The sequence below is a fragment of the Pezoporus flaviventris genome, unplaced genomic scaffold (genome assembly GCF_033815535.1).
Source record: "Pezoporus flaviventris isolate CSIRO_AGI_PZ_B2104156 unplaced genomic scaffold, CSIRO_AGI_Pfla_v1 ptg000035l, whole genome shotgun sequence".
NCBI classification, from domain to species: domain Eukaryota; kingdom Metazoa; phylum Chordata; class Aves; order Psittaciformes; family Psittacidae; genus Pezoporus; species Pezoporus flaviventris.
Genome location: NW_026892583.1, coordinates 13419080 through 13437551, shown reverse-complemented (window position 1 = coordinate 13437551; position 18472 = coordinate 13419080). Strand labels below are relative to the sequence as shown.

The window sequence follows — 18472 nt, the reverse complement described above, 5'->3', positions numbered from 1 at the left end:
ATCAAAGTAAATTCTGATCTTTAAGGCAGTGAAAACAGGATCTCTGAAACAGTTTGGGGCTATGCCACTATTGCTCCAAGTAAAAGGGATCTTCCTGTGTAGGCAGTGTTCTCACTGTTGCAGTCTTTAGGAGTGGCTATGACTTGATAACTTAAAAAAACCCTTTCCTGTTTTCTTGCTCTAGTAATTCAGAGGGAAAAAAAAAAGAACTAGAATAATAAATTAAAATCTGATTTAATTAGACTTTTCCCAGAGGTAAAACAAAATGTGAGGTTGTCTGTTGAATGGCAGTCTGCAGTAAAATGTGGGTTAATGCAACTGAGAATACTCATTAAAATGGTATTCATGAAAATGTAAAAGTTGTGTTTATATATAAAAGAAAACACCATCCCCCATCCCTAAACAAAAAGCAACCAACAAGTGCCCACAGTAGGTGGTGTTTATTGAGTCTTCAGGAAGTTGGTACTGCTCACTGCAAATAGGTGTCGCATACCCTGCTGTGCAAGTGTCTCCCTGATCCATTCAAGTTGTTGATGGGTAATGTGCCCTTGGAAGGATTTGGAGAGTCCTCACCTCTGGTAGGAGGTCAAACCCATGCTCTTCAGTCTGAGAACTAAAGAAAGCAAATGAGAGAATGAACAAAACTTGTTGCTTGTGCTAGGCCAGTGTCTTGCAATGTGTTGAGAACAGCATAGGGTTAAAGAAGACAGTTACTTCAGATTGGTGTGGTCCTGAAGAAACACAGTTCATAGATTCTGATTGGAGGCTTTCTGCTTTGAAAATGTTTTAGTAGTATACATACAGTAAACTAAGACCTGTTGGAACCATTTAGCAGTGACATCTAACTTGTTTCCTTCTTCTCTTACATCTTCTGTTTTGGATAGGTGTATTAAAAACACCTAGTCCAAGTAGAGATCCCAGTGAGGTCCCTCGCCTGCCAGACCCCAACCTTGTTTTCCCTCCAGCCCCGAGACGATGGAATGCACAGCAGGACCCCACACTGGAAAGACCCAAGACACTGGAATTCCTGCCTCGGCCACGTCCTGCAGCCAGTCGGCAGCGGCTTGATCCCTGGTGGTTTGTATCACCCAGCAATACCAAGGGTGAATCTTCTGCAAACAGTTCAAGTACTGATACTCCAAGCAATCTGGACTCTTGTTTTGCTAGTAGCAGCAGCACTGTAGAAGAGAGACCTGGACTGCCTGCACTGCTTCCTTTCCAGGTGGGTCTTCCTGTAGAGGAGCGGACACTGTTGGACATAGATGCTGAGGGGCAGAGCCAGGACAGCACCATTCCGCTATGCAGAAGTGAACTTAACTCACAAAAAGCTGCAGCATATGAACTCAAGCAAGAATTCTGGTCCTAGTATGAAATCCACTGGGGACAGTGAGCCCCTCTAAATTCAATCCTACTTTTTGCACTGAGAATGCACTTTGAAGACAGATGAGATGGAGGGATGCTACAGAGATCATATGGTGCTGCCTCTGCTGAAGATATGTTGTTCGACTGCCTGCTTTTTGCAGTTGGATGAAACTTGGCAGCTGTGAGCTGCTGACTTGCTGTGGGTTTTTTCTGTAGTCTTCCCTGCCCTCTTATTGCAGTTTGAATCTGCAATGAGCTGAAATTATCATATCAAAGTCCTTGTTACTAACCTTGTAGGATTTGGCACTTGCAGTAAGTATATTGATATCTATCCTGGTATTAATCAGTATTTTCAAAACTCAGTTACTACACTGCAGCAGACATCAGTGTTTGATGTTTTCCCAAGGAATCCAGGACAGAAACAAATATCTGGAGACTACATTCTCTAAAATGTGTTCAGATCATTAGACAGGCCTGGGAATCATGGTACCCCCACCGAAGGAGCAGAAGTAGCTATCTTAGACTCGCTTGTCCTCTTTTGCTCATGTGATAGTGCAGGGTGGAACAGACTGCAGAGGAAGGGCATGGCATTCCTACTGATGGCGATTTTTGAGAACAAACCAGCTAGACTGTTGGGAATGAGTAGGTGTAGTTAATCCTGACTTCAAGGCAGGTTGGATGGACTTCATTGATCTCTTGAGGTCCTTCTTGGCCCTATTTTTCTATGATCCTGTGCTTTCAAAAAGCTGAAGGTTTATGGTATGGATGTTAACTCTAGCTTTCTTTTTTGTTTAAACCTTTGGTTCCATCAGCCTCCTTTTCCCACCCCCTGTATCCCAGGCTCATAGTCAAGCTGCTCAGCTTTGGGAAGGGAATTAGCAGGAACTGTTTCTTTAAAGCTGTATTGGCTTGGTTGTGTCCTCTCATTTGTTTTTTTTTAACTTCCTGGTTTTCCTCCTTACACTTTTTAGGAGTGGCCCTTGAAACCCAAGACTGTTCTTCTGCACACTGATAATTGTTTAAGGCTCTTTGGAAATTGAGGCTTGTTAGTAGTTGGATTGTGCAAACAAGAATCAGAACATCTGGATTCTGTTTTATTTTGTCACTGTCTCACTGTGTGACTGTGGGCAAATAATGTAACCTCTGTGCCTAAATTTCCCCATCTGTAAATAATAGGAAAAATACCTACCTCACAGGGGGAGGGATTGGGACATATGTAATAGATATAAAGTCCTTTGAGATCTTTGAGTGAAAGGCACTCAAGACATGTAAAACTTTATTCTTGTTCAGATATGTAAAAACTCCTAACTGGAGCCAGAACAGACCCATCTTGAAGGAGGAAGTCACACAAACGGGGTGTGCCTGTGCTCACAACCTTCTGTACAGAGACTGCAAATGTGTATGTGCCTCTGCAGGTGTATCTTACTGGCTTTAATGAGAGCTTCACTCTTCCCCCATTTTGGCATTATAAATAAGGGATGTGGCCTTTATATGAGCATAGTAGGGTAGTCTGCTTTATTGCAGGGTACAGCATATCTGTTCACTCTTTTTGTAGGGATCAGTGCTCATTTTGCTAATCTACTGACCATCTGGGTACAAATAACTGATTTGACAGTGCTGCCAATGCAGTCCTCAGCCTGTTAGGGTAGTCCATGAAGGCAATATAGCCGAATACTTTCTCAAAGCTGTCAGCGCAGAGAACCTGTGTGCTTTAAATGTTTATAACCTGATGTTAAAAACCAGTGTATGTGGGGAGGTACTGTACTTAAGGGTCTTTAGGTCTGCTTAAGGGCTAAAACCAGCATGTTGCCATTAGTCAAGCACACCTTTTTTTTCCAAGCATTTACAGTATATTTTGCTGTAGAAAGGTAATACATTTCTTGTTTATCACATTCCATGAAGTGTGTTTAATGGCAGAATTGCCTTGCCTGGTGAATGCTCCAGTGCTAGCCTTAATGGTGCTATCCAGTTGCTGAAGCTGGTTAGACTGTTGCCTGAAGACAAGGTGTTCTGATGTGGAGCTAATATACTTTAAAGAGAAAACACCTTAAATTGCTGACGCTTCTATTAAATGTAGACCTTTGGCATTATTGATTTCTTAAGCATTCATCCTTTCGCTTTCTATTTCTGAAAACTCAGTTTGTGATGTAGAGACCAAAAAAAGGTAAGCCCTGCCCAACAGATGGTTAATTTGGATTATGCTATAGAGAAAAACTCAAGGTATGACAATTCAGAGGCTGTGTCAGAGGGTCATAAAGGAGGAGATTAAAACTATCTATTTTTCACACTCTCCCTTACCATTTTACCATCTGAAACAAAACTGGATCGGCTGTTCTGAAATGTAATGTTTTCTATCTAAAAAGTATCATTACAAACATCATAGAAAACATCATTTAAGACATCACCCGGAATAGGTCTGTTTGAACAGAAAAAGACCTGTTTACTTGCATGGAGTGGGAGGTTACTTTTCTTATCACATTAGTTTACTCAGCCCACTGAACTTTAGGATAGTTGGCCAGTTACTTTTACCAAGTCAAGGATAAGGTTTCTGTCAAGTCCGCAGCAGACAAGACTGCTGTAAAACCAAGTTGTCCTGTCACCTCTTTTGCTTATGGAAGTTGAGGATGAAGCATCAAAGCCCCTCTCCCCTCTCTCCCTTTTAGGTAACAACTTGGTGACACTGGTGTGTAGCTGACCCATTACAAGTACTTTGCTCTGAAGACCATCTTCCCAAATACCAAATAGACATTGTTACATCAAGGGAACTAGGTAGGATAGATGACAAGGAGTCAAGGATCCAGACCAGGGTTTCCAGCCTAGATACTCTTACACTGACAGAAAGACTAGGTAAAAGTGTGACATTTGGTGTCATGGGTTTGTTTTTTTTTTGTTTTGTGGTGTTTTGTGTTTGGTTTGCTTTGTGGTTATGGGTGTGTTACGTTGTTGTTTTGTTGGGTTTTTTTGTTTTTTGTTGGGTGAGGTAGTCTTTGAGCATCAGCCCATCACTCTCTTCCAGCTGGGAGCCCTGTGGCTGCCCTGAGGTATCAGGCAAGAGGAGTCTGCTGCAGAACCAAAGTTATTGGCTTTAGCAGGTGGTGGGTATTCTCTGGCAGGCAGGGTGGGCTCTCAAGGCAAAGATTTGTCAGGTGCTTTACCTTATGTATCCCAAAAGCTGCTGCAGCTGGTGCCCTGAGGCCTAAAGGCTATGTGGGTGTTAAAGCTAGCTGCTATCCTCTCTGTATCTCCATCTATTCCATCCTGTCTTGATTTCCCTTTCTTAATCTGTTGGGGAATTCCTTCCTAGTTGTTGGAGCTGAGGTGCTCCAAATCTCCACTGTAGACACTGAGAACATATGAGTCCTTCAACTTACAGGTCTTTTTTTCTACTTGTTAGTATTCCTGTTTGTCAGGGAGACAAAAGTTCCAGAACACTGTTGATTGACATACCCTTCCTGCAATGCTCTTGAGGAAGATGGTGAAAAACTTTCTATTAAAACATTTTAATAAATATATTGTTTCTTAAATAGCTGAATATTTTTTTTTCTGAGAAAAAAAGATAAAATGAGAGCATAAAATCACAGAGCAGTCATAATGACAAAAGAATGGTGTAAAGTGTATTTAAGTAATTACAGGGCTCACAAAGAGGAAGTGACACATTTTTAAACTGATAGTAATAGGATTGTTGCTGAGAGAAATCTTTCTGGTCTGGAAATGTATTTTATTTTAAATATTCAGCTGGCAGTATATAGCACTAATTTATATAACTGATGTGGCCGTTTAGGAAATAGAAAAGAGTTTGCCAGCCGTTCAGAATATGCTGTCTTTGTAGCATGTTTGTTTTTCCTACAAAACTTCGGGGAAAGCACAGACATAGCAACCAGTGCAAAAAAATGACAAATTCTTTGATGGAGATGATGGAAACTGCACAATGCTCTGTTTTGCCAGCAAGTAGGTTTCATCTCCTTCCAGTCCTTTTCAGAGGTGCATATGTAACTCTCTGTAGGTGTGTTGGTTATTTTTTTTTCCTTCAGGTTATTATTATGATGGGTTGATATTCAGCATGGGGCCAGGAACCTCAGTGAAAATATTCTTTTTGTAATGGTTTTCTAACAAAATGACCATTTTCAAAGTGGAAAGGCCTGTTCTGGTTTGGCATGCTTTTATGATGAAGTGTTTTTCTAGGAATGGGAGTAGTTGCCTTCCTCTTCATAGCATGCTGTTATCTTAAGACTTGATGGACAATACTGTGTAGAGATATTACTTGGATGTGGCATGAAACCAGATACCTCTCATTCTGTTGAAGGTGAAGCAGTAATGATCAAATAAAGAAAGGTCTTTGCCATCTAGAGTGTTATGTTAAATAGAAACTTACTTGAGTCACCTTTCTATATTAAGCTTAACTTTTATTTGAAACTTAATTCATCTCTGTGGGATGAATATGGGAGCTGAAGTCCCATTAGATGTGTGAAACCAAACCTAATACTGCGTTCCAGAATTCAATGATAGCCTGTTACTTTTGTAAGTAATATTAAGCTAATTTTAATGTGTTTGTTTCTTTGGTTTTTTTTTGGAAACTTTTCTTCTTGAAAAAAGTGCTTATTGTTTTCTAACCTTTTCTATGTGTTCTAGAAATATTCCCAAGAACTCTTACCAATTGCATGGCAAATAAGGAGGCTTATGTCTTGCACAGTGATAACAGGTCATCCTTTTGGCTTCACTTTTTTCAGTATGAAACAAGGACTCCTACAGTTGGAAATGAAGATTTCTGATCCTTAATCATTCCCCTGTAACTGCAGAACAGTTTCTTAGCTTCCATATTTATAATTCACTTCAGGCTATAGTTGGGTAAAACAGGACATTAAGAGTGAGGGGATAGGCATGTGTTAAAACATATTTGCAAACAAGCAATAAACATAACATCTATGTGCAAAGAGAACCAAAACATGCTGGCACAGAAGGTAATTTTCAGGCTTCATAACCATGGTCGATCATATAATTAAGATAGCTTTAGGAAAGAATGCATTCTTCTGTTTTTCTGAGTTTCCTATTGTAAGATGAGATTGTGTTGGTTTGCACAGCCAGTGGTATTGTATCCAGCTGGACAGAAAGGATCTTTTATCTCTTCCTTTTTCTTTTTTTCCCTACTTCCAATTCAGGTTGTGGTTTAGATTGTTTTGTTTTGGTTTTGGGGATTTTTCTGTGTGGTTGACGAGCAAAAGAGTCTTAAGAAGAACTTATGTTTATTGTTTCCTCAGCCCTACTTTCACAGTTTTGTGAGGCAGTATGGAAATGCATTTATGGCTTATTCTGCTGCTCCCTGTATTGAACGCAGTGGTACGCAGTCAAATGCTGCAATTAAAATGTGCATTTGCTTTTGTTTTTTTCTCATGCTCAGCCTTCAAGCAGCTTTGCCATTGGTCAGAGATGAATACAGCTTCTGAAATGACCTACATCAGCTTTATTTTTGAATGCTAAGAGAAAGTCATTCCCAGGCCGAGGTGTGTGTGCTTGATTAAAAGGTAAATTGCCACTGGTGACTGGGTGGTGAACTGATGTAGCTACCAGAATTATTACTGATCATACCTAACAGAACTGCAACTGGAAATTCTTCAGCATTTCATCAGTTTTGTGTACAAGAAACATAGTTATCTTTCTCTGTACAGGAGTGAAAAATATTTTTATTTTCTTTTCTCCTTTGGCTCTAAATGACCAGGAACATTATTTTCCTACTGAGAATGGCTTCTTAACGCTGGTTGTGGTTTATTGGTTTTGCAGGGTTTTTGTTTGGCTGTTTTTTTGTTTAAGCCTGTGTAATACATATGTATGTGTTTGGTGCATCCTGTGTTTCCAGGTGCCTTCCATCTCATGCCTCCTTGCTAGGGCCTGAGGTTGTTTTTTGGAGGAAACTCCCTGGTTGAAACTTTTAGTACTATAGCGTTCTTTGTCACACATCAGGCCATCACACACCAGCATTGTAAACATTTCATGCCCTCCCATTTAGTGATGTGCATACACCCTTGTGGAAATAAGTTTGTTATCTTTCAATGAGAATTCTGCCTCTATCCCATCTTTATTGGTTATTAGTTCTTGCTACCATAGTACTTGCAGGCCTAAGACAGAAACCAATACGTGTTTTAGGTGTGCTTTCACCTAAAAATGTTTCCAAGCTGGAAGTGTAAGACACAACTGGGGGAAGTGAAAGCAGAGGTTGGCAGAAAATAGCAAATAAAATAGTGAAATTATCCTTCTTAATGTAATAAGCAGAGGACAGAGGGATAGTAGCTGCTTGGTCATCTATTGGCCATTGTAGGTAAGTTGTGCCCTAAAGAAGAATTTAAGGGATGTGTACTGGGCTGGTTGTTCTATTTTATTTTACCCTGAGCTACCTCATTTGTAGAGACGAAATGGGAAGAAATTGTAAGTTTTGTAAGAATTGCTGTAGGTTGGCAGTTGAGGCTGGAGTGATGGGAGGACAGAGGCAAATACTTGTATTTGGCTCTTTGACATGCAAATTCCTGATGGAAAAATAAATCCAGCAATTCAGTTTTATAAGTTTACACTTGCATTTGCTATGTATGTCTCCAAAAGAAACAATAAATGACAAGGCAGGGTGTTCTCTTGATGGTTTCCAACCTGTGGAGGAGCTGATTATCCACAGACCAAAAGGTGATTTCATATTGGTCACTCCTGCTTTGAAAACAGATCTTTTAAAAAATAATCTCATGTGCTCTTACAGTGGACCTGCACACAATCAGGATTGTTCCCCTGTATTTGCAGTTTTGTTTTCCTAATGTATCAGATCTTAATACAGCTAATAACGTGCAGACAGCCCAAAATTGTTAATATTAAGAAACCATGACACATTTTTAGTGTGTAGTGTAATAGTTACAAGCTCAGCTTGAAGCAGGCTATTGTTAGGTCTGTAACTGATGGGTGAGATGGATGCATAGCTGGGAAAAGGGGGCTTAGATCTGCAGGAGGAATGCCAAAGTTTTATTTGCTTAAAATAAATTAGTTGAACAATGATCGGGGGAGTGGGGTGGGGTGGGGGGGGTGGAGGAGAGAGAGGGGAGTCGAGAACTTCATCATCTAGAAATACTCTTCTAGGATCTTGTCCATGCTCAAATTTTAGCTTGCAGGATAGCTACTGAGAACCTCCATTGTGTTCAAAAATTGTTGGCTGAAATCCAAAATAAAACCAGAATAATGCATTTTATATATGCTATTTCAGAGTGATTGATATTTTCTCTCTGTTCTATCTTGATTGTTCCAATTAGCGTTTTCTCAAGAACAGATGTTGAGATTGGATAAAGCTGACCTCTTCTTGAAGTGAGACATATGGGTCTGGTAAAGAAGAAACATGGTTCTAGCCATGTCCTGATGCTTTTGTGTCTTGCTCTCTTGGCAGCAGAGGTTATAATGGAGCAGAGAGACATGCTGCTGTTTTTTCCAAGCTTCATTGATAAGAATGTTACTAACAGCAAATTTCATTATATATAGATGAACAAGTTATTTGGGAACCTTTGTACTTCATTTCACCTCGTTGAGTTTTAGAACAAACCTGGCTTCTGATTACTGTTTGTCATAGCTCTGAGTGTTGTACAGTGAGCTTCTTGAGTTCATCTACATCTGGAGTAGAGCTGAGCTTCCTTGGGTTCTCTGGAATTTGTGAATGTGGCCACTTCTCAGCTTGAGTAATGTATTTTCTCCCAGGCCCAGTTGGTGTCACTAAATGAGTTGTTATCCTCAACTGATTGCCCAGATATTCATAGCAGGCTTGTTCTTCTGTCTTGGGTGCTTTAGTGAGCAGCTCTTACAAAGTCAACAGGGTTAGCATTTGTATCTGAATAGGGCAACTAATACTTCTGAGCTGAATTTCCACACTGCATCTCAAGCAGATGTTACTGCGTTAGTTCTGCCATTGCTCTGTTTTGAAGGTTATCTTGACAACCATAACATCTAGAAATCTTAGACTGTAAAGAATAAAGCCACAGCAAAAAAAAAAAAAAAAAAGGAAGGAAAAGAGTTGAGTTTGGACAAAGGGTAAAACCCGTTCTTTGTGCAACATAGGTCTCTTTGGAGGATGGCTAAATTCCAAGTGGAGAATATATGTAGATCCGTTTAAAGTCAGTAGGCACCCATGTACCTCATATTTGGCAGTTATAATAGCAAACTACATAAAGCCAAGGACATCTAGTAGTAAAAGTTTATATTTAGGGGAATTAACTTTGAAGTTAAAAGGGAAGAAGCCTCAATTCAAGAAAGCTGTTCATCACGTACTTAAACATCACTGAAGTCAGTGGAATATATCTGTGGATCAAAATGTACAAGACCCCAGTTCAGCGAAGCTCTTTTAACCTAAATTGGGGGATTGTCCTGTAGAGATTAATGGTGAAGGACCAGGCTCTGTATGTTGATTGTCAGAGGAAAGAGTCAGTTTACCTGAGGATGGAGGTCCTTCACAAGCCTCTGGGTAAATGCTGGTTTGATTGCTGACTCTTGTGGCCTTTCCCTGACTGCACATGCCATGCCTCTTTGACTGCTAGTTCTAACCACAAATAGGGTAAGCTTTGAGAATGTTTTCTGATGCAGGAAGAAAGAGCAACTACTTCTGCATTAGTGTGTTGCCAGCTGTAAAGGGGCAGTAAGTGGTGCATGGAGGTTGTATGTGCAAATGTCAGTTTAACCTGAGGCCTTTTCTCAGGTGTTTTTTCTCATTTTAAAAATGCATCCCTCCAGGATGATGGACAGATGTGACAAGTTCAGCAGTGGTCAACATCCACCACTGTTACTAGGGTTCTTGTTTGTCAGCTGCTGGCACAGCACTTTGTGCTGGTATATATGATTTCTTTGTCACAAATTCAGGACAAGCTGGAAGTATCTCTAGATGATTTTTTTGCCTGACTTGAGAGGCTTATATGGACTGGGCAGAGCAACAGTGGTGGAAAAATCAGGGAAAATACCTGTGCTTTTAACAATGTCTCTTCTGTGGCTTTGAAAGTCCCAAGAATTTCTTAGCCAGAGAATGTATTTCCTCCCTCTTTTTTATAAGCTACTTCTTTGTTTTGCCTTATTAATTGTGGATCTGCTCCTGCTTCTACTTAAAGCCAGATGCAAAAATCAGTGACCTGACTTTCCTAGGCACAATATTGTAAATCTGAAGAACCAGGTGAGTAGATTACTCTAGTGTAAGATCATGCCCCCATGTCTGTTCTTTTGAGATGTGGGATAGTTCCTGCTTGTGTTGAAATCACTGTGTGGAGGGTGTTGGGTATTTTATAAGGAACTCCAAACTCTGCAGGACTGGGATTCATCTTACAGCTTAACTATTTCATTCGGGTTTTGGAGACCTGTGTATGTCTTCTCTTCTGTTCATGCTGTTCAAAAGTCTGTTGCTATGGAAGTAGCACCTGAAGATAGTTTTGCCGAAGAACCTGCAATGAAACTGTTGCATTAGCAAATGGTAATGTATGTACCCCAGAGTTGAGTAAAATAACGGAGGCCACCAAGTTTTTCTTGTTTTTGTGATGAAATGTTGTCGAATTAAGTGATTTGTTGGAACTTCCTTTAACTTCTGTACAGCAGTAAGCTTAGAGGAAAAGAAGATTGCATTATTTTTTAAAAAGCATTATTTGTGACCCGGACTTGTTGCCTCTGACCCTCTTGGGCTTAAATAGTTAAATTATATTAATGTCCAGTTTGTTTCACTGTAGGTAACACATCTGCTGAATACTCTTGTGCATAATCTACTGTATCTTTCCTCTGTTCTGTGTCAATGTATTATGTGTATTTGGATTACAGTTCTTTTTTTGTATTAAATTATTTTATGTTATAGAACAATATTTAAGCAAAGCAAAGAGCTAATGAAAGTTGTTGGTATTTTGGGATTTCTTTTCTCTTTGCTCTTTTTTTGGATGTACTGTAAATTGTAAACCAAGGATGCCAAGCAGGCTTGGTTCAATGGCTGAAATTATTGTATTACAGTGTAATGCTGATCTAGGCCTTGTCTCAACACTAGAGCACACAGACTTGAATAAAACTGTTATAAAAGTGATCGTATTTAGGCCTCAAGTTCTTGGGGTTTATGCTTCAAATAATTTTGAGCAGATATTTGGAATAGCAGTGGCATTCCTTGCTCTGAGGAATTCAGAGTTTCTCTCAGTGCCACAAGAAGTTTATTTTTCTTTGCTAGGTACCTTGGTCCTGATCAGCTATTTCAGCTCTGGGTCCATCACAGGGTTTTTGAAACCCCAGACAGCTTAGTATCAGTCTTGGCACACAGTACCTGTCTGCTAACTCTGTCCTGGCTTTTCTCTGAACAGGGTAATTAATTTCTTTCTTACTCTGTTTATTAAGGATAATATTTCTGTTAGCCTAAGATTTTTCTACTCTTTATTTAGTATCTCATCCAGAATATGAATCTGAATGCCTGGATCTGGAGCTAATGCAGTAACACATTTTGCACATGATGACATTTAACAGATGGTTTAGATTCACTGCTGGTGCTGTGCCTTTGTCCCTGCCACATCATTCAGTGAGGCACAGTTGCTTGAACAAGGATCTTTCCAAGCTGTGTTCCATCTACTGTTGGTGTGAAAGCCGTAACAACGTGGTTTTGAGTCCTAGGTTGTGCCTTTGCTTTTCTTTGCCACAAGCCATCATTTCACATTTCTCTGCTTTAAGAAATGTAGCCGCACTGATGAAGGATGATGTACTAAAAAGAACTTGTTGCTTAATTTCCTTTTAAAAGAGCTTTATCTCTATTGTGAGTATGTGTAAGTAACCCTTCACCTTTCCAGCAGATGAGGACAGTGAACAATGCATAGGTAGACTACCTTGTGTCATATATTCCATTCAAACTGCTATAGTGATGTTTTTTTGTGACGAACTGGGAGGAGGGCGGATAGGCAGTCAATTAAGTTTAGTTATAGATAATAGCATGCACAGTGAATCGCCTTTTAAAACTTATTTTTAACAAAAGGTATCTCGCAATGTTTTATCTTTCAAACTCTCTTTCCCCTCCTTCTTGCCAGATCCTGACTGCCTGAAACTAAAACATTTCTACCTTCTTTAATGTTTTGTGGAGTAGGATTTGATCCTAGAAGAATTAGGTTTACTAGCTGAATTTCATCACCTGTTACAACCACAAGGTTACCATAATGTTCAAACTGGCCTCATCAGGAAGGAAATATCTAGATGCATCATAGCAGATAAATTTCTGCCAGCAAATGCAGCCTCTGCAAAAAACAGTAGGAACACAAAGCACTGGGGCAGAACATAGAAGTACAACATGCAGGTTTCTAAGCAGGGAAACTTCTAGCAGAGACGCCAGGGTCAGCATGGGTGCAGAATGAACACAACAGCAGATGCTTCAGGCTGAGTAACTTTAGTTTGTCATTTGTTGGCAAGGAGGCAAGGGTTGGACATACAAATTCTACAGCACGTATCTTGTGTAGGCCTTTAGCTGTAAATACACCCAAGTGAAGAAATTGTGTATTGCTGTATGTTCCTTGGGTGACACATGCTGGAATAATACATGTAAGTGGTGATCTGAGAGCCTGTTGCATTCCTTGTTGAAACTTCCAGTAGATTCCCAAGGCTAAGCAAATGAAGGGGAAAGAGGGCAGGCTTTCCTATGCAGCTGCAGCTCACATAAGAAATGAATCATAGACTGGTTTGGATTGGAAGGGACCTTAAAGTTCATCTAGTTCCAACCCCCTCCCATGGGCAGGGACACCTTCCACTAGATCAGGTTGCTCAAAGCCCCGTCCAGCCTGGCCTTGAACTTGGATGGAAGTGAAATTTTGACATGTTTGGCCTTCTTACATGGAAGCAAAGGTAGAGGCAGTCCTGCTAAAACTAGGCCTAACACGAGCCTAATTAATCTTAATGAAAAGCTTGCAAGCATATTGGGATCAGGCTCAGTCAGCTTTAGGAATAGTGATGGAGTGAACATGGCAACAACAAACATCAAAGTATCTTGACAAGGGTTAGCAAGCTTTATCTTCATGCTTGGATACAATTGACACTACAGTTTGCTCTGGCAGGGAAAGAGGAAACAATTGTGATGAAGGATGAGCAAAGCCCTAGGGCTTTCAAGTAGACTCCAACAGACTTTGTGGGTCTGATGCTTAATCTCAAATCTTATTAAATGGCATGTGATTTCCTTTCTGTTAAGTTCTCATTATTTTAACAAAGAACAAATCCAAGTGGAATGAAAAGAGGCAGGATCATCTGATAGCATTCCAACACAAAGCAGAACAAAACCATAATTGCTTTACTAAATATAACCAAAGCTTGTACTCTTCATTCCTATGAAATTTGCTCTGAAATTTATTTCTTTCTCCCAGTATCATGCTCTAGCATCCTAATTTTAATAACTAAGCATGGGCTTGAATATCCAAAAGAAAAAGCATGAATGGGGTTACCTGTGACAGATTGCAGCCAATATTAAAAGAACCATCTGTTACTGATGCAAATGTCTTGAGCCATTGTGTTCCCCAGTGGGACCCTGAGCCAGTATTTGGAGAACTGGTCATTGTACAAAGAGCTTACTATTTATGCAGCTGTCTGGCATCTCTGGTTTTTGTTATCTTACTGTGGTTTTATCTGGCTCTTTAGTTTTTTCCACAGGTACCCCTAAATCTGGCAGGACCCAGTTAGGGGTGTAAGAGGATCTTTTAAGCTGGTGTGCATTCCAAAGGGGTATTTCTCTTGACATGGCATGGTGATGGTTTGTGACTGGAGAATCTGGGTCAAAGGAAGAGGCCTCAGATTGGCGGGAAGGGAAAGAAGGAAGCAAAAGGTGGGAAGTTTCTTTATTCTTGTCTGTCTGCAGAAGGGAACGATGGGTGGACCGGGAACCAGCACCGAGGAGAACGTGGGTCAGAAATTTGCAGGGATGCTACAGAAGATGAGAAACAAACACAGCTGCTATAGAATAGGAAATACCCTGGCTGATGCCTGATCATGTAGTGATCATAGCAAAACAGTACTGCTTTCAATTGCTCTTGTCTCAAAGGTCTCTACATGCAGCACAGTCTCCTTTTCCTTCTCATCCTACATCAGAGCCCTCACTTAGCACAGGGGCTGCTTCTCTGCACTTGTCCAAGACTATCCTGCCTCACTCACTCAGTTCAAATTTCCTATCTATCTTCCACCCTGTCCAAAGCTTCTGTTCATAGAGGCCTCCTCAATTAGCCTTTTAGGTCCCTTGCCTTAAGGTCTCTGTACTTGCTTCTATTGCCGTGCCATCCTCTCCTCATGGGTGAATGGCTCTGTGGGAGTAGAAAAGCAAGCCAAACCTGAAACACTGAGCTGCTCAGGGGGATTTTGAAGCCAGAGAAAGGAGGCTTCCAAGCAAGGCCAAACCTAGAGTTTTCACACCCTAGCTGGTGCGAGAGAAAGAATTTGCTTCTCCAGTTTTGAGGGTAGGAAGAGCAGGGTGGATGACTAGAGTGACAAGAAGCAAGTACGGCAGCAAAGATAGATGCTCCATCACCAGCTTCAGGTTTCAGCCCTGGCCAAACTGAGTGAGAGCCTTGTCTCCGTAGGCCTAGTTATCTCCCTGCATCTTCTTCCAAAGAAGCAAATGTCAGTGGTGTCTCTGGGCAGGAAGAGCCTTTCAGACAGGCTCTGTAGCACGGTTGTAATTTCTGCTACTTTTACATTTATTATTTCTGGGGTGGTTTCAGGACTATCTCATGTCAACACTGAAAGGATTTTAAATTTAGACCTGCCCAAGGCAAAACCAAATAAATTCCCACCTTAGGAGGTATTGCACCAGCAATGTTGCTAACTGGTGAGCTCATCTTCAGGTACACAGATGTGGCTTTTTTAATTAAAAAAAAATAATTATTCTACTCATAGAATCACAGAATGGTTTGTGTTGGAAAGGACCTTAAGGTCATCCAGTTTTAACCCCCTGCCATGGTCATCTAGTAAAGCCATTCATATATTCCTCCAGCAATTGAAGGCTTTCTGAAGAGCCTGTGTATGCCATTGCTGCTGGTGGCAATTACCTTTGGTGGTATCAAGGTTATACCTGCAATGTTTTGGTTTCCTTAATTTTTGTGTCAGGGAGCAGCAATGTCAGGTGCTGCTCTGTAAGGGAAGATGAGCTGAAGCAAAGGGTGAGAGCGGGACAGTGGCCTCACAAAGGCAGTCCCAGGGTACCTGGGCAAGATGAACAGGGCAGGTTTACTGGTAGTAATTGGGGCCAGTCACAGTGCAGTGTTGCCAGATATGTTTGTAGGGATAAGGCACGTCCAAGGCTGAGCCAGGAAGGCAAGAGTGGGCATGGGTCAGTAAGGTACTGGCATGGCCATAATTTAGCTGAGGCAAGCAAATGTGGCTACCTAGTGATGGGGAGGAGGCTGTGATGAGGTTTCTTACAGCTCTTGTCCCAGCATCGGCAGTGTCCAAGGCCACAGAGCTGTACCCCTCTGAGCTGGCCTTGAGCCTGAGCAGCCAGACCTGTAGAAGGTTTGGTTATGGAGGCTGTTGGGTACTTGGGGGGGAGGAACCTATTCAATGACAAATCCATTATAATTCATAATTATCTTGGTTTGTGCTTGTCCAGTTCTGCAGATCATCATTGTAATCCAGTGCAGCTAGGGGAAGAGAGGACAGCCAGGACCCAAGAGCTTTCACCACTACTGGGGTTTTGGAAACCCAACTTTTGCTGAGTCTGATGGAAGCAGCAGCTCCTGCAGCCTCAGTGCAGTGTCTCCAGTGCAAACAGCTGAGATTAAAAACCATTCTGCTGGCTTTCTCCTCCTCCATGCAATTTTCCATCTTTATAACCCAAGCTCCTTCTCTGCAATCAGATAACTTTCTCTGCAGCACTCTGTCATCACTGTGTTTGCCAACCGATTTCTCACCTGTATGCAATTCTGACATTAGGGCCATGCTGTTCTTGCAGCCACATGTCAGCTCTTCTGGGTTAGCCTAAGTATTTTTCCCTTCGCAAACTACATGAAAGGTAGGGCAGCCACTTTTGTGTCCCTAGAGATTAGACATGTACCTTCTAGCAGTGCTATTTCAAGCAATGTCCACCACTCCCCTTCTGCTTAGAGACATGGATGAGGAATCAAAATTATCCATTCTTAATTCTGGAATGGCATCACAGCAACTTATGCTTCAGGGTTCCTCAACTTAAAACAGCCATCACAGAAAATGTTGCCTAACTCTTGATCACAAATTCTTACCATCCAGAAAATAGATCTGTTTAAAAAATGTTGTTGCACAGTGCAGAACTGAGTGTCTGGAGAGCTGAGGAATTTGCTGCAATAGCCTGCTACTTACACAAGTCCTGTCTGGATTTCTACCTACACAGCCTTCAGGATTTAAGTAAGTGCTGCCTAATGTGTCTCCAGAACAACAGGGCTTTTAGGACTAGGGAAGGCCAAGGCAGAAGCTGCCAGCAGAGTCTTTGAGCATCAATAATGTTAAATACTGCATGAACAACTACTAAGAGTGTTGGAAAAGGTTTTCCTTTCCTCATCTAAACCATGCAGTGGTTGGTGACAGGGAGCTTGCAGACAAGCTTAATAGAATAAGAGCAGAGCTCTGGAACCATGTGGCTAAGGAAATCTGAGGGTCTGACCAGCCCTGTGCAACCTCTGATTTGTCCCATCCAACAAAAGATTCTCCTCAGGGCTGTCTGAACAGCTTCTTTTTGATGCAGTTCTTTAAGGTCTCAGACTGGAAGACACCAAAATGACTTTAGGGTCATCTCAGACTAGAAGTCTTAAACTTGTGGCAGGCCCTTTGTAAACTTATTCTTCTCCAAATGTTTTGGTGTGTACTGAGATGTTGCCTGTATATATCCTTAACAAAACCAGCTGAAAACTAGACATGTCAGTCAGCAACATCCCCATCAGCATCCCATTTGTGACTGAAGCACTATGCCAACCATCACATCAAGTGCCATACACCTACCTAGTCCTATGACTCATGTAGCCATATTTGCTGGTGGATCTGCTTTAGTGTGCTAATGTTGGCTGCTGAGATCCACCACAGGAAAGCAGGCTGGAGCTTGGGATGTTAGAGCTGGCTAAGCATTTGGATTCATCTCCCCAGTGTGTTTCCTACATGCCTTGTCACACCCCTCCCTTAATGGCTTTTAGAATGGGGATGTTCTCAGGCAGTGCAGTGCCCTCAGGAAGTGCAGCACACCAATGCGTTTCCTTTGCCTGCTGTTTCCCATGTCTGTGACAGCATACTGTCCTGGGTTCAGCAGTAGCAGTCATTTTTCTCCTTCTTAGTAGCTGGTGCAGTGCTGTGGTTTTGACTTTCAGCCTGGGAACAGTGCTGATAACACCGATGTTTTTAGTTGTTGCTCAGTAATGTTTACTCTGACCAAGGACTTTGTGAGGCTCATGCTCTGCCAGGGAGGAGGGGAAGCCGGGAGGAAGCAGAGACAGGACACCTGACCCAGACTAGCCAAAGAGGTATTCCATACCACAGCACGTCATGCCCACTATATAAACTGGGGGTAGTTACCCGGAAGGGCTAGAGCACTGCTTGGGTCAGGCTGGGTATCGGTTGGTGGGTGATGAGTGGTTGTATTCTCTTCCCTTGTTATTTCCCTTATCATTATTATTATTATTGGTGGCAGCAGCAGTGATTTGTGTTATACCTTAGTTACTGGACTGTTCTTATCACAACCTATGGGAGTTACATTCTTTCGGTTCTCCTCCCCATCCCTCTGGGAGCAGGGGGAGGAAGGGGGGGAAGTGAGCGAGTGGCTGTGTGGTTGTGGGTTGCCGGGTGGGCTTAAACCATGACACACCCGTGACTGGGAAGTCATTCTCTGAGGGCCTAGGTCCATGTAGGTGTGCAGGGGACTGGCTACATAGCCATGGGTGAATCAGACATGCCCAAATTATTTTTGGCATTCTGCTCTGTGTCAGTCTGACACCAGCCTCCTGTCCCTCAAAGACTTCATTCAACCTCATTTACATGCGAGTCCCTGCCTTTGGCTTTTAATGCAGCTCAGTGACTGTACCATGTATATGTTCTGTGACAGGAACGAATAAGGTATGGCATCAGGCTGGAGTGTGAGGGTTGTGTATTAAATTTAGAGTTAAAGAGACAGGCAAAACCC

The 18472-nt window shown here is 41.7% G+C and overlaps 1 protein-coding gene across 1 annotated transcript in view; it reads left to right on the top strand.

Annotated features, from left to right (window-relative positions):
• The window catches only part of MAP3K9 (mitogen-activated protein kinase kinase kinase 9), a 57694-nt gene extending 54412 nt beyond the window's left edge, over positions 1 to 3282 (top strand). The window contains exon 11 of the mRNA XM_061462642.1: positions 885 to 3282. Coding sequence (XP_061318626.1) covers positions 885 to 1366 — 482 coding nt within the window. The 3' untranslated portion in view covers positions 1367 to 3282. The remainder of the gene's footprint in view (positions 1 to 884) is intronic.
• Positions 3283 to 18472: the final 15190 nt, after the last annotated feature.